The 22,794-nt window shown below is 36.3% G+C and overlaps 1 protein-coding gene across 1 annotated transcript in view; it reads right to left on the minus strand.

The window, feature by feature from the left end:
- LOC115216168 (laminin subunit alpha) overlaps window positions 1–22,794 on the minus strand; it is a 94,352-nt gene that overhangs the window by 50,244 nt on the left and 21,314 nt on the right. Inside the window, exons 9-16 of the mRNA XM_029785366.2 lie at window positions 22,629–22,719; window positions 18,434–18,535; window positions 16,185–16,361; window positions 14,656–14,807; window positions 10,451–10,618; window positions 6,681–6,808; window positions 4,535–4,685; window positions 1,461–1,585 (exon numbers count right to left, since the gene is read on the minus strand). Coding sequence (XP_029641226.1) covers window positions 1,461–1,585; window positions 4,535–4,685; window positions 6,681–6,808; window positions 10,451–10,618; window positions 14,656–14,807; window positions 16,185–16,361; window positions 18,434–18,535; window positions 22,629–22,719 — 1,094 coding nt within the window. The remainder of the gene's footprint in view (window positions 1–1,460; window positions 1,586–4,534; window positions 4,686–6,680; window positions 6,809–10,450; window positions 10,619–14,655; window positions 14,808–16,184; window positions 16,362–18,433; window positions 18,536–22,628; window positions 22,720–22,794) is intronic.

Here is a 22,794-nt window from a genome sequence, read left to right on the forward strand (position 1 = left end):
TTTCCAGAGGTGAATTACTCGAACCCCATAGAATTCTTCTCAACACGTGGCAATGATACGCCCTCCCCTACTACTTCTGCTCATGATCCACTAAAGGACATGTTCAACTGGTTATACCACTGCAAGGTCATGCACTGTTTATCATGATATCTTATCACCATATCACACATATATGGTGTGATGCATGTGCCTGGTGGTCCCTAATCAGATGCCTAGTCAGATGGGTATATTGGGCTTTGTATATTTGTACCCGTGTCACTTTGGTGGCAAGCACTAAAAAACGATAATAATAATAATAATAATAATAATAATAATAATAATTTTCACTAAAGGCACAAGGTCTGAAATTTGCAGGGAAGAGACTGGTCAATTACATCAACTCCAGTGTTTCACTGCTACTTAATTTATCAACCCCAAAAAGATGAAAAGCAAAGTCAACCTCGGTGGAATTTGAACTCAGAACATAGCGACGGGCAAAATACTAAGTATTTCATCCAGCATGCTAACAATTCTGCCAGCTCACAGCCTTAATAATAATAATAATAATAATAATAATAATGATAATAATAATAGTAGTAGTAGTAGTAGTAGTAGTAGTAGTAATGACAACGACGCTGCCGCCACCAACGACGACGACAACAGCAACAACAACAACAATAATAATATTTGAAGAAAGAAGGAAAAATAATAATAATAATAATAATCCTTTCTATTAGAAGCACAAAACCTGAAATTTTGGTGGGAAGGGAAATGGTAATTTACATCAACCCCAGGCTCAACTGGTACTTATTTCATGGATCCTAAAAGGATAAAAGGCAAAACTAACCTTGGTGTAATTTGAACTAAGAAAGTAGTGCCAGAAGAAATGCCACTAAGCATTTAGTAGTGTGCTAACGAATCTACCAGCTCACTACCTCAACAACAACAACAGCATGGTAGCAGTGGCAATGATGATAATAGTAATAATAATAATGCAGAGCAAAATATTGAAGGAAATGTAGAAAATAGTTAATTCATAGAAAGATTCAAATAGGCGCAGGAGTGGATGTGTGGTAAGTAGCTTGCTTACCAACCACATGGTTCTGGGTTCAGTCCCACTGCGCAGCACTTTGGGCAAGTGTCTTCTACTATAGCCTCGGGCCGACCAAAGCCTTGTGAGTGGATTGGTAGACGGAAACTGAAAGAAGCCTGTCGTGTATATGTATATACATATATGTATATATATATGCATGTGTTTGTGTGTCTGGGTTTGTCCTCCCAACATCGCTTGACTACCGATGCTGGTGTGTTCATGTCCCCGTAACTTAGCGGTTCGGCAAAACAGACCGATAGAATAAGTACTAGGCTTACAAAGAATAAGTCCTGGGGTCGATTTGCTCGACTAAAGGCGGTGCTCCAGCATGGCCGCAGTCAAATGACTGAAACAAGTAAAAGAGTAAAAGAGTAAAAAGAGTAAATACCTATTGCGGAATCCTGCAAAATTATTTTCTCCAAAAGCAAAGTTCCACAGCCCTAAGATGTAATCATTGAACGTGAAACCTTCTATTGCTCCATGGTATCTATTTCGGGTAACACTGGAGGGAATCTGTAAATAGAAAAAAGAAAAAGTGATAATAATAATTTCTAATTAGGTTTTGTGTCTTTGTGTTTGTCCACCACCACCGACTGACAAGCCAGTGTTAGTTTCATTCAGTACTATATTTAAGAGATGAGGAATTATGTACATTATTTACATTTGACAGATATTTGTCCTCATCTTGTTTGTTGTTAACACAATGTTTCGGCTGATATACCCTCCAGCCTTCATCAGGTGTCTTGGAGAAATTTCAAACCTGGGTTCTCATTCCTAAGGTATTTTTCGATGTTACTATTATTATTATTATTATTATTATTATTATTATTATTATTATTATAATTATTATCATTATCATCATTATTATTATTATTATCATTATTATTCAGGTCACTGTCTGGAATCAAACTGGGGATCTTGGGGTCAGTAGCCTGCATTCTTAACCACTACGCTATATGCCCGTGGGCAATTATGGAGTGAATCTTAGGGATTATAAATATTTCCCTATCCTTCCTTAATACCAGTTCCCATATGCTACTCATATCTGCACTCGGTCTGCTTAGGAGGTTGTTGTGTCCTAGCATATGTGCTGCTCCTTTTAGTCTTCGTATTTTCCAGTGGTGTTCTCTGTCTATTATTTTAATGTCATCCCACAAGGGGAGGTGGTCTCCATTTTTCCATACATGATCAGCTATACCCGATTTATCAATATCTCCTTGTCTCAGCTTTGTGATGTTCATCTACCCTTATTTTGAGGGGGCAGCATGTTTCACCTTTGTATAACCTACCACAGCTGCATGGGATGGAGTACATGCAGTCTTTGGTCATATTCTCTTCTATTGGTAGTTTTACTCGCAGGAGATATTTGCGAAGTGTTGTATTACTCTTGAATACTGTCCTGATGTCATATGGGCTGCATATCTTTTTTTATCTTTTTGGAGAGTCCTTTCACATAGGGTAGACAGAATGTGGACAGTTTATTGGTTTCATCCTCTTTTTTCTTCATAATTGGAGTGGATAGTATGTTTTTGGGGTAGTTGTTGCTTAATAGATTGTTACTGAGCTTGATCATTTCTTCATGGTGTGTATCGCGATTGCTACTTATATTCTTTGCTCGATGTTTCAGGCACTGAGCAGACCCTCTCTTTACACTGTATAGATGGTGGGAATTGAAGTTGAGGTATCGCACAGTGAAGGTCGGCTTGCGGTATACGGATGCCCTGAATCCATACTTGGTGTGTGTTATTTCCTTTTCCATTGTGAACTGTATGGATGGCTTTATTGAGTTCACATAATCTAACAGCACTTGGATATCTTCCTAGTGGGGCCAGAGCATAAAGATGTCATCAGCATATTGCAGCCATAGGGTTGGTTTTAGTGGTGTTGATCCTAAAGCCAAATTCTCAAAGCCAATATATACTTGGAATACTTTGAGAATTTGGCTTTAGGATCAACACCACTAAAACCAACCCTATGGCTGTGATATGTTGATGACACCTTTATACTCTGGCTCTACCAGGAAAATGTCCAAGTGCTGTTAGATTATGTGAACTCAAAGTCATCCATACAGTTCACAATGGAAAAGGATAAAGACAATCAGCTAGCATTCGTGGACCTATTAATAACACGCATGAAATATGGATTCAGGACATCCGTATACCGCAAGCCGACCTTCACTGGATGATACCTCTATTTCAATTCCCACCATCCATTCAGTGTAAGGAGAGGGATTACTCAGTGCCTAAAACATCAAGCAAAGAATACACCACTGGAAAGTATTGAGGTTCACACTCCACTTCTCCCTAAGCATAAAAACTTGTGTAGATAAGATCTTCCTCAGCTTAGTGGATAAACACTTTCCCCATATGAATAAGTTCTGTAAAATATTTAATAGGCACACTTTAAGAGATTCTTTTAGCTGTGCATCTAGTATAAAGAAAATATTAGAAGGTAGGCCCACACCTAAGACAGAGTGCTTATGCAGAAACAACACGACATGCTCCCTTAACAACCACTACAACAAAGAGACAATCATCAAAGGACCCAAGTGGGCAGTCAAACAAGGAGTAGTATGTGGGTGTAACAGAAGATCCTTTCAGGATCAGACTGTACATCTATTAGTCCTCCTTTAATATCCAGGAGAGATACAATGTCACAGCCCTCGCTAGGCATATACAACCATTGAAGGAAAGTGCCATGGTTTTTCAACATCAAGTGGAAAATCATGGAAAAACTCAAGCCTTATTTTAACAGTAGCTGGAAGTGCAGGCTTTGCTAGCTGAGCAAAGAATCTTTTAAACATTTTTTTCACCCAGGCATCTACCTATAAAGCAGGAGACAAATATTTAGCTCACTCCCACATTATGGCTTACCTACAGGCTCCATCATAATTATAAACGTTAGGTCTTTCACCACATATTTTGAGAACCCAGCAAAGTTTTGGCCAAACTATACACACAGATACATACACATAATGCACCCACACAAGGGGGTTAAATGTCTCCAATAAAAATCCACTATACAAATATTAACCTTGCAAACATATCAATCCCTTCAACTCTCTCTACACACATATTAACTCACCCCACCTTTGCTGCATCACAAATTCACTCAAAGTTTGAGGGGTAAGGACATAATTCTTCATAATTCCCTTGCTAAATTGCCTCCTGTGGCATCATTTCAACGTTTTCACAGCACCCACAAAGCAGATGTGACACCACCACACCTCTGATAATAGAAAGTGGCAAGCTGGCACAATCATTAGCATGCCAGGCAAAATGTTTAGCGGCATTTTGTTTTTCTTTATTTTGAGTTCAAACTCCACCAAGGTCAACTTTGCCTTTTATCTTTTCAAGGTCGATAAAATAAGTACCAGTTAAACACTGGAGTCAATGTAATTGACTAGCGTCTTCCCCTGAAATTGCTGGCCTTGTGCCAAAATTTGAAACCATTTTTATTTACCCTATTATTCATATTGAATGGGTAACCTCCGATATAAAAGTGGGTTGTTTCAGGATTGAGTTCCAACAAAGAAAAGGCACTGTTAGACTTGTCTGTTGCAACTTCTGATTTGTTTCCATTTGATACAAGAAGTTCAACCGATGAACCAGTTCTGCAAAGTGAAAAACGGGAAAAGATAAACAAAATGGCATTACTGCAACATTTTAGAAAAGAATATTAAGACAGAAAAGTTCAAAAGGAATATTAATAAAAACAAATAAAATGAAATTTAATTATATAAAATTTGACAGATACAGCATGGTGATTCTGAATTAGATTTCAAGGCAGCTTGAACCCCCCCACCCCAAAAAAAAGAAAGAAAAGAAAATGCTTTCCACCATAGTCTCATGCTGACTCAGTAATGTAAGTGGAATTTGGTGGTCAGGAAATGGAAAACTTTTTATACACTTACAAGGGGGTGCTGAAAAGTTCCCTGGCTTTAAGAGTATTTAAGATTATTGAGTGAATCTTAAGGATTATAAATCTAATATTTTCCTATCCTTCCTTAATACCAGTTCCCATATGCTACTCATATCTGCACTCAGTTTGCTTAGGAGGTTGTTGTGTCCTAGCATATGTGCTGCTCCTTTTAGTCTTCGTACCTTCCAACCTTTCAACTCCTTTTACAGGGCTTCGAAAAACTGACCCCTCAAAGGCTTCAAATTCACAGAACTTACTTTCAAGTCTACTGTTTATATGATAGTGTGTTAAAAAGTTCCTGGCTTTAAGGGCATTGCAAAAGGTCCAACCTTCCGATTTCTTTTACAGGGCTTAGAAAAACTGAAGGACTGCTGCAATAAGTGTGTGAATATGAGAGGGGAATATGTTGAATAAAATCATAATTAACTAATCCTCCTGTATTTTCTTTTACCCAAAGCCAGGAACATTTAAGCACCCCTTTGTATGATTATACATCCACCAATCTGATTAGCTAAATCATATCCATGTAAGCATTAATGCCTTTTATGGTAATATATATATTTCTCTATTACCCACAAGGGGCTAAACATAGAGGGGACAAACAAGGATAGACAAACGGATTAAGCCGATTACATCAACCCCGGTGCGAAACTGGTACTTTATTTATCGACCCCGGAAGGATGAAAGGCAAAGTCGACCTCGGCGGAATTTGAACTCAGAACGTAACGACAGACGAAATACCACAAAGCATTTCGCCTGGCGTGCTAACGTTTCTGCCAGCTCGCCGCCTTTTATGGTAATATATAGTAAGGTCATGATCCTAAACTGGGGAACTTGAGTGAGATGGTTTGAAACTCAGAAAGACAAAAATATATCACATTTGGTATCATATGGAGAAGGTAACATTTTGAATGCAGTATAACTGTGAAAACAGCAGAAAAATTGGGTATTATTACAAACAAAACAAAAGTTTGTTTACATATGTTGTTGTTACATTCTGAAAACGCTATGTATTTAACTTAATTTGATGGAGATTGTTGTCAATGGGCAGCTTAGCTTAATGGTAGAGTACTCAGCTGGTATCTGAGAGGTGCAGGTTTGAGTCCTGTGGCTGTCTGTTGACAACTTTTTTCTGCCTTATAAGGGTAGTAATACCTAATCTTTTTTATGTTTTCATGGCTATACAGCATTCGAAATATTACCTTCTTGTCTGTATAATACAATACACGTTTGACACTTCTAAAAACAAAATATCTAAGTTGGGTTTGATCCAAGAATTTAGTAAGATCAAAATAAATAAAAAGCGAATTCTGCAAGTCTTAGTGCAATCAGCACCTGTCTTGGAGAACCTAATTTCTAATTAAAACTGTTGATGTATAATAGAGGAAGCTTTAGTCTTGCTGCAGACACACTCTGCAACTGGTAGCATGATAAAACCTATTGGGTCAACACTGCAGAGTGGTTGGTCATAGGAATAGCATCCAACAGTACAATACATGCCAAAAGTACAAGACATACAAAAATTAATTCTGTTGCTATGTATACAGGATCAAGAAAAACTGCAATAAGTGTCAAGATGCTATGAAACTTGTCCAATACAATACAATAGTAACCATATCAAATGATATGCCCTCAACAGGAGAATACAATAATAATTATTTATATCAAATGATGTACAAAAATTAACCTTTTAGCTTCAATATAGTGCCAAACATTTGGTTGAACAAATAATTGGTTTTTAACAGTTGTTATGCCAGATCCCAGATTATATTTCATTACAACGTAGTTATCGACCAATTCCAAAGCAAGAAAATCCTGAAAATAAAAAAGAAAAAAAAAAGAATATCAGAAAACATAGCTCATAGATAATTAGACCATGTATGATTAGACCATTTATAATTAGTCCATACATTATTAAGTCATACAAAATTAGTCAATATATCAACTGTGTTGAAAAATGGTCCAATTGTTCAATCCCTGCTTTCAGTTTTAATAAATTACAGAAACAAGAGTGCTTCCAATTTTTGACTCACCCTAGTATATTGTACAGGGTATCCCAGAAAGATTTACCCATTGATATTTCTTGATTATTCATAATAAACACAAGGTAGGATAATGAAATTTGGCACACGCATTCTAATGAAAATTGTCAATCCATTACAGTAGTTATTAGGTCATCCCATAAATAATGCAGTTTTTTTATACTTCTTTTATTTTTCAAAATTAAGACAAACTTCTTTTTTAATCTAAAATATACATTCCTACATTTTCTACAATGCCCTTCCATTTATCTGGTAGACTTGCAAGGCCCTACTTCTAAAATTCACTTGTCTGTGATGAAAAATACTCCTCCAGTACTGTTCTGACCTCAATTACAGAATTCATATTTTTTCCACTCAAATGATTTTGAAGACTGCAGAATAAATGATAATTAGCTGGGGCAATATCCAGTGAATATGGTGGGTGGGGCATCATTTCCTATCCAAACTGCTCTGGCCTTTGGAATGTCATCCTCGCTGTATGTGGCCAAGCATTATCCTGATGGAAGAGCACCTTTCGTTTTGAAACCAAAGATGATCATTTTTCTTCTAGTGCTCATTTAAGCTGCTCAAGCTGCTTGCACTAGATCTCCTTTGTTATCGTTTAGTTTGGGTTTAAAAATTCAAAGTGGACTAAAGCTTTCATATCCCACTAAACAGATAACAACACCTTACGTGGGTGAAGACCTTTTTTAGCCTAGGGTGTCGGTGTTTCTCCTTTCCCTACTCACTGTCTTTGGCACCTGACATTTTTATAGAGAACCCATTTCTCATCACCAGTCACTATTCAGTCCAAAAAAGGTCCATTTGTGAGACATGACAGCAAAGAAGAGCACACATTCACTCTCTGCGCACAATTAGACTCGGAAAGTTTGTGAGGAACCAATGACCCAATTTGCTATTTTGCAATAGCACATGGGTGTCAATGAATGGTTGAATGACCAAATCCAAGCTTCTCTGTTAATTCTTCAACAATTACAATAGCCCTTGAAAAAATTTTGGTTTAGATGTATTTATTGTAAGAAACAGCTCAGTTTCTTTCTCTAATGTTTTACTTAGTTCAATTTACACTGGTGAATGTGTGAATAGGAATTTTGAAAGAAGCATCAAGAAAACTAGTTTTTAAATTCACTCAGAGAGAAAGGCAGACTGTATGATGCATGTGTGCAAACTGCTATGCTACATGGCAGTGAAACATGGGCTGTGACTGCTGAGGACATGTGTAGGCTTGAAAGAAATTAAGCTAGTACACTCTACTGGATGTGTAATGTCAGTGTGCATACACAACATAGTGTGACTTCAGAGAAAAGTAAGAAGCATCAGATGTGGTGTGCAAGAGAGACAACTGTACTGGTATGGTCATGTGTTGTGTATGGATGAAGACAACTGTGTGAAGAAGTGTCACCCCCTAATAGTGGAGGGAACCTGTGGAAGAGGTAGGCCCAGGAAGACATGGGATGAGGTGGTGAAGCATGACCTTTGAATGTTGGGCCTCAGAGAGGCAATGACAAGCAACTGAAACCTTTGCTTGAGAAGTCCTGGCAAGCCAAGTGAGATCATAGTCATGGCTGATGCCAGTGTTGCTTAACTGGCCTGTTTAAAAGTACAGGCATGGTGCAGATAAAAGACCCATCAAATGTGATTTATGCCTGCTGGAAAAATATTTCATTTTATTCCAGGACAATAACTCTTTAAATCAAAGAAGCGAACTCTTGAATTCCTGCAGACATGAAGCTAAATTTAAAATGTCAGCTAGCAATATACCATATGGATAGCATATATTTTTGATTCTTGGTCTAGTTTTTAATCACACTGTTGGATTTGTTTCTTATTATGCATGATTTATTCTGCATCGCAAAGTTATTGTATATATTTCGACATAATTTTTAAGGAAAACCCTCAACTGTTATATACAAATATTATTTTCTTGTTTAAGATTCTTTTATTTTATTTCATTTTTTATTTCATTTTATTGTATTTTATAAATCCATTTTAATCGTTTAATTTATAGATAATTCGATATAAGGTATTCTATTTTGCATGTCTTTTATCCAAATTTTATTATTATGCACTCAGCAATTTTTTAAAATAATGTTGTTTGTATATATGTCAGGACCTAGACATGTTTTCATGTGGATGTTTGTATTGTTGGCATGCATATGTATTTGTATGTATGCGCTTATTTATATGTGTAAGTAAGCGTGTATGTTTATACATATGCACATACATGCATGGATGTATATATATATATATATATATGCAGGTATTCACTTGAATTTGTGTGGATGTGTATTTATGTAATTATTTCCATATATTTATATGTGTTCTTATATGTGTATTTACTGCTAATATACACTTTTATATATACATGTATATGTAATTTTATTTTGTGTACGTTCGTTACGCATATTCAAACTCCTATCTTTCCTTTGTTATGAAAAAGTATTTTTTCTCCCCCTATTTGTTATTTGTATAGAGTCTTTTAACTTTATGAGCTCCTCCCCTTCTCTTACTCACTTATTTAGCTAACTGTTGCTTATAACATCCTTACCTTTTCTATTTCTTTTTCTTCCCCCCTCTGCATTTTACTTCTAGTATATATGTATACACCAAGTGATTTTTGCATGCGGGCAAGATTGCGTACATATGTATATATATGTATGTGTGTATTTGTGTGTATATTTACGTCTTACATATGTCTTCATATGCATATGGTCTGTGTATATACTGTCGTAAAATATTTTAACTTTTAATGTATTAATTGTATTAATCGAATTATATTTCATATATAATTAATGACAATATGCATTTTGAATCCGCTCTTCAATTTAAGGTTTTTCCTCGATTTTTTTTTATAATAGGATGAATTTATATTGAATTCATTTATTTTGTTTATCACATGCTTAAGACCGTTATTTGAAAGGACCAATGAAACAAATCCATTTTTAAAGGTGTATCCTTTAACTAGTTTTGATCATATCGTTATTTCTGTTCTATTGTAACAAAACTGTCCAACAAACGGGAACGTGAAACTCTGAGTAATAGCTTTTGTTATATTTCTGCTGCTTTTAAATAAAGCATATTACTCTACCTCTGGTATTTGAGTACTTTTTTTTTCCACCTTGTTTCACATTTATGTGCTTACTCTGGTATATATATATATTATGCATGCATGCATGTATGTATGTATGCATGCATATATGTATACATGCATGCATGCATGTATATATTGCATACCATATACATAATATGTCATATATATATTTTATGTCATACATTGTCTGTCATGTTTGTTGTATGCCATGTATACTATATTGTTTATACTTTGTCATGTATATTGTGTCACATGTGTGTATGCAAACACAAACACACGTGCACACCTCATACAGAATAGAAAATGACGTAAGCTATAACATACCTCATTTAAAGGAGCCGGTTCAAATGGATTGCCAATATAAGCCAACAACCCATTGTTAGATACTGGATTGATAAACATTTGTATTTTGTTGTTGGAATAAGAGCCTGGTACAGAAGGGCTACGTAGTTGTAGAGTGGTGTTAGGGAACATTTTCAAGCTCACAATAATCTGAAAGTAAAAAAAACACAACAGTTATAAAAACATGTACAAATATATTTGTATTTGTGACTGTAGCAAGAGGTCTGCCTCTCAACTACATGGTACCACACTCACTCCCACTATGGCATCTTGGGCTAGTATCTTCTGCTAAGCCTTGTGAGTGGGTTTGGTATACAGAAATTGAAAGAAGCCTATCACGTGTGTGTGTGTATTTGTGTTTGCATGTTTGTCTTTGTGTTTATCCCTCACTACCACTCGACAATGAGGATTTGTTCACATTTCAATAACTCATGAGTTTCTTGCCAAAAGCAACAGATTATTGCTTCTGCACCCACCCTATTCACCAGATTTGGCACTTGCGGACTTCCATCTCTTCCCCAATATGAAAATGCTGCTCAAAGGTTGCCAGTTTAACAGTGTTTTTGAGATCCAGCTGTTTGGCAAAAGATAAGTACCAGGCTTATAAAAATAAGTGCTAAGGTTGATTCCTGTAACTACAAACATTTAAGGCATGGCCACATCATGGCTGCAATCCAATGACTGAAACAAAAAACAAAAGATAAATGTGTTCTTATAATTATGCTTAAGGAGTACTGAAGTGACTCTCTTAAAGATCATATATGAGAAGGCACTGAAAAGTTCCTGGCTTTAAGGGTGTTGCGAAAGGTCAGGTTGGAGGCCTAAGGATTTGCTTTAGCCTGAGGCTGTAGTAGAAGACACTTGCCCAATATGTCATGAGGTAGGACTGAACCCAAAAACCATGAGATTGAGAAGCAAACTTTTTAACACATCTACACCTGCACCTATTTGTTTTTTTTTTATTTAAGCTGTCTTTCAAAAATGGCTGCAGACAATATTTTTTGAATGACAACTTATCTGATGATTTCCATGGGCAAAGGTGAAAACATATACTTAATGACAGCAATATATAAACTGTCCTCATCTCTGCCATCTGCCATTCTCCTTTTATATTCTCCTGAACCAACCTAACCACCCAGCCAGCTTTGATTCTCTACCCCTATTCTCTCTCTAGCCATCTTGTAGCTTGAGAGTATAACTTGATATTTCATTTCCACCATCCTTCCTTTTTTCCTGCTGGGATAGCCATACATCTCCTCTACAGCAAGACACAAGCTCCTGTTTTCCATTCCTACATAAACCTCTCAACATCTAACAAAAATCACCTCCCTCAATACTGCACTTCTACTCTGTCAAGGTGTCTCCTCTTGCAAGTTACTTAGGGACACCATCAGTACTCATGCCATAAAATAAAGCACTCAATACACAGAGTAATGTAGTTGGCATTAGAAAGGCCATCAAGCCATAGGAAGCTTGCCAAAACAGACTTTGGAGACCAATGCAACCATCAGGCTGGTCAGATTCTGTTGAACCATCCAATTCATTCCAGCATGGAGTATGGATGTTATGTTATTACCTCCACTTTAGCGAAGGCAGAGGAAATGTTTTCAGTCATGTTTGTTTGTTTGTTTGTTTGTCCGTGGACAAGATATCTTAAGAACCACTGGATAGATTCAGATGAAACTTTCAGGTATGTTTGGCCTCATGACTGGCACGAACTGATTAGATTTTGGGATCAATCTGGTACTGGACAAGGTTTCTAGATTATTTTTCTGCTCTTTTTAATTTTTGAGAGTGGTCAGGTTCATTTTTAGTACTCTCGTTTGTGAGAGCAGTCGAGTTAATTTCAGATATTCTCATTTTAAAATTCATCTCTGGCTAATCATTGAGAGGACATTGGTGTTGCCTTGGCAGAGGTTTGTGCTCTCTGAGTGCTATTGTTATTATTGCGACAACAACGATGATGATGATGATGTGGGTGTGTATATATATATATATAAAAATCAAAAAGTTTAAAATGTAAATTCTATAAGGAATATGCTGCAAAAAGGTTAGGGAAATCTTTTGTTGGAGGTGTTTGTATATCTGTGTCTTTTTACTACTTGCCCATTAGATATTGGTTCTAAAGTCACATGATTCTAACACAAGGAATATTGTCCTATGCCTCTTCGTCAGCAAGATAGGAGGGATCATCTCCCTTCTTTTAGAATAAGCCAACACGAAAAAACAAAAAGACAGACATGTATGCATTCACACATACACATATATACATGGATACATCTATGTATATACATATACATATAGAGGCAATTACATGGATAAACAAATTAGATGTATTAAATATAACAGTTTGGGTATGAAATACAAAATAATATAAGTACAAGAGTGGTTGTGTGGTAAGTAGCTTGCTTACCAACCACATGGTTCTGGGTTCAGTCCCACTGCATGGCACCTTGGGCAAGTGTCTACAACTATAGCCTCAGGCCGACCAAAGCCTTGTGAGTGGATTTGGTAGACAAAAACTGAAAGAAGCCCATCATGTATATATGTGTGCATGTATGTGTGTGTGTGTATATGTTTATGTTTGTGTCTGTGTTTGTCCCTCCCACCCTCGCTTGACAATCAATGTTGGTGTGTTTATGTCCCTGTAACTTAGCAGTTCAACAAAAGAGACCGATAGTGTAAGTACTAGGCTTACAAAGAATAAGTCCTGGGGTTGAATTGTTTGACTAAAGGCGGTGCAATCAAATGACTGAAAAGAATAAAAGAATGTGTACATGCAAAACGTAAAAAAGCTAAAATGAAAACTTTCAGATGATGAATATTGAAGTATAAATATATAGATATTTATATTAATAATCCATCTTACACAGAATACAAAATGACAGAGAAAATTAAAGGGGAGGAAAAAAGGTGTTATAAGTCCATCAGCTGCTTGTAGAGGCTTGGAGATCCAAGCCTCTACATCTTTGTAGATGTAGTTCATCACAATATGCAGCCGTAATGGAAGCCATCCACGTTGGATAAATCAAGCCTCTGTCATCAGGGTATGATGGATCGACGGAATTTGAGCTACGTTCTGATGACCTCGGCAGAATTTGAGTTATGATTTGAGTTCAAATTCCGCCGAGGTTGACTTTGCCTTTCATCTTTTCGGGGTTGATTAAATAAGTACCAGTTACGCACTGGGGTTGATATAATCAACTTACTCTGTTAGTCTGTCCTTGTTTGTCCTCTTTGTGTTTCGCTCCTTGTGGGTAGTAAAGAAATAGGTACGATGGATCTCCAAGTCCCCCTTAAATTTTCTCTGTCATTTATACTCTGTGTAAGTTGGATTTGTTGATATAAATATCTATATATTAACACTTAAATATTCATTGTCTGAAAGTTTTCACTTTATACTTTCTGTCATTTTGCATGTAAACATATACACATATTTTGTATATTGTACCTGAACTGTTATATTTAATATATCTGATTTGCTTATCTGCTTAACTGCCTCCATATCTACTCAACTTGATCCCTCTTATAATCATTATTTACCCCATGGAATTGATCCCTAGTAAAGACATTGGAGTCTATGTTTGAACCATCTAAGCATTATGAAGTATCTTCTATACTGAGAATCTCTGGATCTAATCTGTTGACTATATACACATACATATTTGTACAGATACACACATGGACAATATGCATTTACATATACATATGCATGCATATATACACATACGTACATATGCAGACACACAGACACAAATACATACACACACATTTTTCTTCCTTTCTTCTCAGACACTTACCTTCGTTCTCATACTTCTTATATTCTTTTTTTTCTGATGAATGACTTAGTCCAAAATATTAAGGTTCTTACTCTTCTGTTCTATTGAACCATTAGACTAATACAATATTTGTCCAAATTTGTCCTCCCTGTGTTGTCTTTTTCTTTTTGCTTTTGTTCATTACATTTACAATACATACACACAGATATATTGGTGGATACACACACAAATATCACCAGCATTATCATTCCAACCTTCGATCTTCATTAATGTATTGACCAATATGTGTGTGTATGTGTGTGTGTGTGTGTGTGTGTGTATGTGTTTGTGTGTGTGTGTGTGTTTGTGTGTGAATGTGCATGTGTGTGTAAACATACAAAGAAGGAATTAAAATATTTGGTAACTTACTGCATTGGCTGCTGATCTTGCTAATTCAATTTGCTTCCTAAGATGTTTTAAATCTACCGCAGCTTTGTCAGACTTGGACTTCAAAGAATTCACTTCACTGCTCATATTGACTACTTTGGAAATGATATCATTTACCTTCACTTTCACATTAGCTGTTAGATAAGAAGAAACAATATTTACCATATTTACAAGAATTTAAGCACGAAACAATAACGCAATATATATATATATATATATATATATATATATTGATAAAAATGTTAAGACAACAAAAGAATGACAGAGACCTCGATATTATGTAAATAGAGCAATTTATCTGTAAATGTAATATGTGACAATTATTCGGTAGCCATGATAAAACTCTGAGTTTCAGATGCCGAGGTGGAAATCCATGCTGCCATCTCTTCAATTATTCGGCCATTTTTCTGATGGTGGCGTGGAGTTCCACCTCGGCATCTGAAACTCGGAGTTTTATCATGGCTACCAAATAATTGTCACATAAATGTAACATTTATATATAAATGTAATATGTGACAGTCGACATGATAGATCGTTAGCCACTACACACATTTTTTCTCTCCTTGTTTTTTTCTATGTCCCTTTGTGTAGAAGAGCGTAGGCTCGAAATCTAAAAGACTTTTTCTATTCCTGAGCATTATACTAATACATCTGTTTGTTTTGTACACCACCTGTCTTCGTCTTTCGTTTTTTTTGTAAACTCTCCCTACATTTATATATATATATATATATATATATATTATATATATATATATGTATGTATGTATATATGTATCATCATCATCTTTTAATGTCTGTTGTCCATGCTGGCATGGGTTGGATGATTTGATCAGAGCTGGCAAACTGGAGAGCTGTGCCAGGCCCCAGTCTGATTTGGCATGGTTTCTATGGCCAGATGACCTTCCTAACACCAACCACTTTACCGAGAGTGCTGGGTGCTTTTATGTAGCACCTCATGAGTGCTTCCATGAGTGCTTTTTACATGCCACCAGCACATGACTACATATTAAAGAAATTAAAAGATTGACAAGGGAACAGGAAATATGTAATCAACTTCATTCATAAGCTTAAAGCTGTTTCTGCTATAAGATACAGAGCACTCAGAGCTGAGTGCTTGTGCATCACCTAACAGCTTCTGTGAAACTTTAAAAATAAAGAGCAAGTTTATTTGAGAAAACATTTAAATACATGGAAAAGATCCACTAATCAAAAGGTAGAAACACATAAGAAATGGAGTATTGATTTTGAAGGATAAAAACTACTCCCAGAAATCAGTAAATTTAGACAGAGTATATATAGAATTAAGTAAATCATACAGTTAATTAATTACAGAGTTGGAAGGCAAATACAGGTGGGGTCTATTTTGTTAGTCAAGCAAACTGAGGCAATCAGAGATGTGCACCTTGTCCAACAATACAAGAGGCATCATGAAATCAATAGTCTTGTATTTACATTCCATACTAATTACACTGATGTGAATAATTAAAAGAACAGAATTGAAAATAACATACTTTGAGAAAGACTGGCATCAATTTGCTGCTTTATCTTTTGTAAGTTGACCTTTTCTAAATCCTTATATTTCTTCATTTCATCAATGATATCATCTGCTTTGTTAGATAACTTGTTACTGGTGTCTGATGTCTTGTCTGCTTGATTCGATATAGCATCAGCTTTCTTCTTCAGACCCGCTAAATAGAAAATTTTTTTTAAATAGAGACTTTTTTTTTTAATCACTTAATGAGAGAAAGCAGGGCAAAATTCGTAGCCACTTTTAGAGATATTAAAACAAGTGGTAGAAAGGGAAGACATTCTTTGTAGACTTGAAACCTGGACTGAATCCTTGACACTGACAGTACTACATTAATTGCACCCAAGGAATAAGAGGTGAGGTTTAACTCTTTGAATCTGCAAATACACTTTAGTGGGTGTGATTTCATTTGAATCTGTCCCTGGAAAGAGCAAAAGTAGGTAGCCACAGGATTTTGTGCTTATGGCTGATAGTAACAAAGTTACTGGTAATTAACAAGCTGTAAAACAAATCCATGCAGCTGCTCACTTTCACATCCTGCAGGGATATAGTTAAATAAAATCACACCTAAAATATACTTGTAAGTCCGAAGGGTTAAATGAACAAGGGTTTAAGTTTATCCCCAAATAAAAGAGGAAAATAATCAAAGATGAGGCCAAAACATTAATTCAATAAATAAAGTAAAATTGTTACATGGTATATATAGCACAAATAACTAATTAATCAGAATGTTTCAATGTAATTTCAGAGACTTTGATATATTCAAGCATGGCATTCATACACTATCTCCACTTTCTTTGATAAAGTGTAATTCTTAGAAAAGGTGGGATGAACCAATGAGTTCCCTCAATCAATTCTTATAATTCAATGGACACACAACTAAGCTAAAGAGTAATTTGATGAACAATGACAGCAGACATGACTGTGTAATTAAGAAGTTTGCTTCCTGACCATGTGGTCCTAGGTTCAGTCTCACCGCACAGTATATTTTATATCTTCTTTCATATTTGTTCTCCTACTAACATGATAGCATGAAATTATAACATAATCACCAATGTTTTAGTCATGATTAGCATAAGCAAAACCAGTTGGCTATGTAAATATTTTATTTTATAAATACATATTTTTTCCAACATAAAATTTCTGGGCTTTATATATATATATATATAAAGTTATTTTATTTCAGTCTGTATTTAAGTCTGCAGAAACCTTGCAGGGTCTAGGATTAAGGTAAAAGTTTTTATTTTCCTATCACTTTCGGAATTACAACAATTGGTGGCTTGGAGTTTTTAACTGCTCTTTCTAGTGAGTCAGATATCCTATTCTTCGGGTATCTTTTTTGTGTTTGAACGTACACTGTATTCTTCTTTGAATAATATATAGTCTATTGACTAATTTTTTCCTTCTCGCTAGACCACTACTTACAGCAATGCTTGGGAGGAAGGTGTGCAGCATGTGGTTGTCGCATTGACCATGATAGAAAGCTGAGCAGAGAATCTGCATCAAATTTTGCAAAAAGCTTGGCAAAACCTGCTCAGAGGCCTATGCAAAGTTTTCATCATTCTCGACACAACCAAGGAGATCTTGTGCAACTGAAACTCAAGTGTCATTTTGGTCAACTGAAAGCAGTTTTGGCTCAAACTTGGCAGATATGCTTCTCATACCCAAATCTTCAGTGATAATGGACTTAACTGAACCATAACTAATTAGCACATCTTCTAATAACTCATGGATGGTGATTCGATGATTTCCCCACACAGCTGCACACACAACTGCGAGGTTTTTCTCAGTTCGGTTGGTTACAGGTCTCCCAGAACGTTCGTGAATATCGACATTTTTCAGCCATCTTGGAAATGCCTGTACCACTCGTACACTTGTGTGCGGCTCATACACACCTCTCCATATACTTTCTGCAACTTTGTGTCAGCCTCTGAGCAGGTATCACCATGACAACTTTGTTATAGCCAATGCGACAATCACAAGCTACACATCTTCCTTCCAAGCACTCCTGTAAACAGCAGAAGAGAGCTGGAATGTTAAAACTCAGTGCACATGCACCGCAGAGTTCAAGGTCAATCTGTGCCAAGCGGCTTCACTATTCATGCTTTAGCTTCCTTACTATGGCAACAGTCTGGATACTTATTGACCAGACCTCATACACACAAACACACATATGTATACAGTTATAGTAGAATACAATTTTAATTTCATAGAGAATTAATTTTAACTCACATGGTTTGATCTTGATTGAAGCAAGTTTATCTTTAATATCTTCATTTCCCTTTTCAACTTGGTCAACTTTTCTTTTGACATCATCAAGAGCATTTTCCCAACCTGAAATATATGAAACAAATACGCGATTAAATCAAAGTAAATTTTTTGTTTTTGCAGATGATTGTTGCTGAAAAGTTCCTGGCTTTAAGTAAAAGAAAATACAAGTAGATCAGTTACTAATGATTTTATTCAACCTATTCCCCCATTAGATTCACATACTTATTGCAATGGTTCTTCAGATGTTCTAAGTCCTGTAACAGAACTCAGAAGGTTGGGCTTTCGACCAGGCTTTTTGCGATACCCTTAAAGCCAAGAACATTTCAGCACCCCTTGTAGAAGTAATAGCCATCATTTTAAGTGAGGGTATCATGATTTCAAGCCATTTATGACAATATTTCAAGAAGGTCACAAAGAAATGAAATATTTCTCCTAACAGTCCTGTCAAAATATGAGAAGCCATGTAGTTCTTCTAATGCAGGAAACTTACTCGGTTTGGGCCCCTTCTTTCATACTTTAACCTTTCATCTAGCATAAAATCACCTTCCTCAACTGTCTGTAGCCCTGATTCATTCAAAAAAGCAGTGTGACTTGCCTGGTGTCAGAGCCTTGACAAAAGCACCCAATACATGCTGTTAAGCAATCCTGCTATAGAAACCATGCCAATGTGGACATTGAAGCACAATGCAGTCCTAAAATTCATTGGATCCTTCTAAAACATCCTATCTTAGCCAACATAGAAACTGGACGTTAAACAATGACGATGAAGATGATGATGATGATGATTACAATGGTGATAGTGGCAGTGGTGGTGGTGATATGAAAAAGAGTAGGAATGATTTGTTGAACAAACCGAAGGAGTGAGATAATAAAACATTGAAGCTAGCTAATGACTGTGAAAGATAAAGATATAGGAAGTTGTGTCACTAGTTGTGTACATATTGCCCCACTAGATTAAAGATAGAGATGTCTGGTTCTACACATACTGTTCAATTAATTAAGATAACCAAGAAATTTGTAGAATTTAATAAAGTGATGAACTTTCCCATTTATTAGATTAAATTGGTGTTTGGAATATAGCAAACAGTCCCTGCATGAAATTGTGGTAGAATGAAATGTGGTAAATGCGATCACTTTAAACAAAAGTTTTGTTTTTAATCTTGGAACCAGGAACTATCTAAGAATGGTGCCAGAAAGGTTAATACAAGGTATGATAGTAAAATTGGTTCGTGAAATGAAAATAACACTGACATCTCATTTTAACAGATATATTTACCAAAATTACATAAAAATATCTTAAAATACTAAAGAGTAAATTTATTCAATAAAATTGCTATTGGCTTCAACCACGATCTCTAGACAACTTTGGAATCTCCTGCAAAACTTTTGGACAGTTGGTGAATGCTGCTATAATCCTTGCCTTGAATTCATCTTTGGTGTTACAAGGAGTTTTGGTCTTTTGCTCAACTGCGCTCCACGCATAATAATCAAGGAGGTTGCAGTCTGAGGAGTTAGGTGGTCAGATGTTAGAGGTGATGTGTTTGCAGAATTTGTCTGACAGCTGTGACTGGGTTCTCCTGCTTGTGTGACATGCTGCAGAGTCCTGTTTCCAGACATAAGGTCTTCCAACAGCCACCCTCTTGATCCAATGCAATACTACCTCCTCCAGGCACTTGATGCAGGCCTCCATGTTGAGTCTCAGGTCATGTGGGAAGATGAATGGAGGCATAACGTTGCCATCACTAGTGATCACTCCAAATACCATGATATTGACTGGATGTTTGATTTTTATCACTCTTGGGACATGGCAAGCCAGTGGTTGTTCTGTGTGTTCACCATCTGATCTTGGCAGAAATTTTTTTTGTCTGAGAAAAACCAAAGCATGTTCTGTTGGAGGGGATGCTTGAGTTTGTTCAAAAGCTTCATAGTACAGTCTTTCTTTTAGTCCTTGATGGCTTGGGATAAAAATTAGCCCTTTCTCATCTTCTAAGAGGAATACTGAATGTCTTCATGCACTCCCATGTCCCTGACAATGGACCTGACTGACTTGGAGAGATCGTTGTCAATCATGGCCTGGATCTCACCAACAAATTCAGGAATTCTTTCCTTATCATAATGATCAGAGTGTTTTCCAAACTGCTGTACCTTCATAATCCCCATTAGACTTGTCTAACTCTTTCTGAATCCTCTGTACTGTCCTCAGATTGACACCTAAACACTGAAATGCTTGTATTGGAGCTTCCGGCGCGAATATCAAGCAGTACCAGAACGTTGTTTCTAAATTTCTGGCAGAATGAATTCATCATGATGCTGTCTTTTCTCACAGATGGTGCCCAAGTGACCCTACTATACTGTATAGCTAACAAAACCAAAACCAACGAATGTGCATGCACAATATTAAAAATATGAAATGGTGACAATTTACCCATCACATCCCGTATATATACACACACACACACACACATATATATATATATATATATTAATGTCTGTTTTTATATCAAGTTATATAAAAAAAAATAATTTAACATGAAACTCAATACCTCTTTAATCATTGTCCCCCCCCATCATACTTTCACTTCATTGTCCCCAATTCAATTGCCCTCCCTTCTGCCCACTCTGTCAACAAATGGAGATAATACAAAATAGTTAGGATTCCTTTGTCCTGTGAGGTACAAAACAACTTGAATACTGTTGATACCATAATACAACATAACCAGTGTGCTCTGTAAAGTGGTTGGAGTTAAGAAAGTCATTTCAACCATATGAAACAAATGGATCATGTGAAATATAATTCCATGGCTCTTCTAGGAGAGTAATAACTTCAAATTAGGACTGTGACAACCTGTCCAACCCATGCCTGCACAGAAAACAACTGATAATGATGATAATGATGGTAGTGGTGGTGGCAATGGTGTTGTAGTTGGCAGTGGTGTTGGGGTTGGTTGTAGCAATGTTGATGGTGATGATGACAATGATGGTGGGGGTGATGGTGGTGATGATGATGGTAATGATGACTATGATGAAAATGGTAGTGGCGATGCTGATGATGAGTTTCTCTTCTTCCTGTTATAGTTGATCAATACTGTATCTCTAATTAAATATAACCAATTACCAATTCTCTATCTTCTCTTGCATTAAAAAATAATTACTTAAACACAAAACTATATTTTTCAAGACAAATTTCTTATTTTCAGAGCTAAAAATTTTAACTAGTCTCATTCTTTACTGTTCACCAAAGGAAAAACAAAAACTATTCCATTCAAATAAAACCAGCTGCTTTTGCTGCATACCAGTCTATGAGTTCTGCCAATTACTATGAAGAGACAGGCATGGCTAGGTGCAAGGTGTGGCTACGAAGCTTGCTTTTCAACTATGTTGTCTTGGGTTCAATCCCACTGCATGGTACCTTGGGCAGGTGTCTTAAGAAGCTTGGTTTTCAACTATGTCATCTTGGGTTCAGTCCCACTTCATGGCACCTTGGGCAGGTGTCTTCAATTATAGCCCTGGACTGGACAACTAAATCTTTGTTGATTGAACTTGGTAGATGGAAACTGAAAAGAATGATGTGTGTGTTTATGTGTACCATTGTCTTGATATCACACATCATCATCATCATCATCATCATCATCATCATCATCAACAATGAATGTCCATTTTCCATGCTGGCATGAGTTGGACAGCTTGACAGGAAGTGGCAAGGCCAGAGGCTACACAAGTTTCCATAGTCTGTTTTGACACCCCTCCTAATGCCAATCGCTCAACAGAGTGTACTGGGTGCTTTTTACATGGCACCATCACAAGTGCTTTTTACATGGCACCAGTACCCACACCAATGCTCTTCATGTAGCACCAGCACCCAAACCAATGCATTTTATGTGGAGCTTTGGTTTTAGGATCCCAATTCTGTTGTGGTGGAAGCATCACCATCATACAAGTGATGTTATTCTTTCCCAGTCTTCTGTGTAATCACAACTTACTATCTTTAATAAAAAGAACACATTTAATAAAGTAGTCCAAGATTCAATTTGTCTGAAAGGGAAAAATATGAGATGGTCATGGTTGGGATGTCTTTCATCAGAATTTTGTTTGGTCAACACCAAACAACAATATATCTTCAGGAATTGCAATTGTTGTAAACCAAAACACATCTTACTTTTCAGAGATTTGTCGACATTCTTGGCTTGTTTCAAATTCTTTTCGCTCACATCTTTGGATTTCTCTGCTGCCTTACTTACTCCTTTTAGCTACACAAAATAAACATTAGCAAACAAAATAAACATTAGTGAACAAAATAAACATTAGCGAACAAAATAAACATT

Source organism: Octopus sinensis, linkage group LG10 (assembly GCF_006345805.1).
Source record: "Octopus sinensis linkage group LG10, ASM634580v1, whole genome shotgun sequence".
NCBI classification, from domain to species: Eukaryota; Metazoa; Mollusca; class Cephalopoda; order Octopoda; family Octopodidae; genus Octopus; species Octopus sinensis.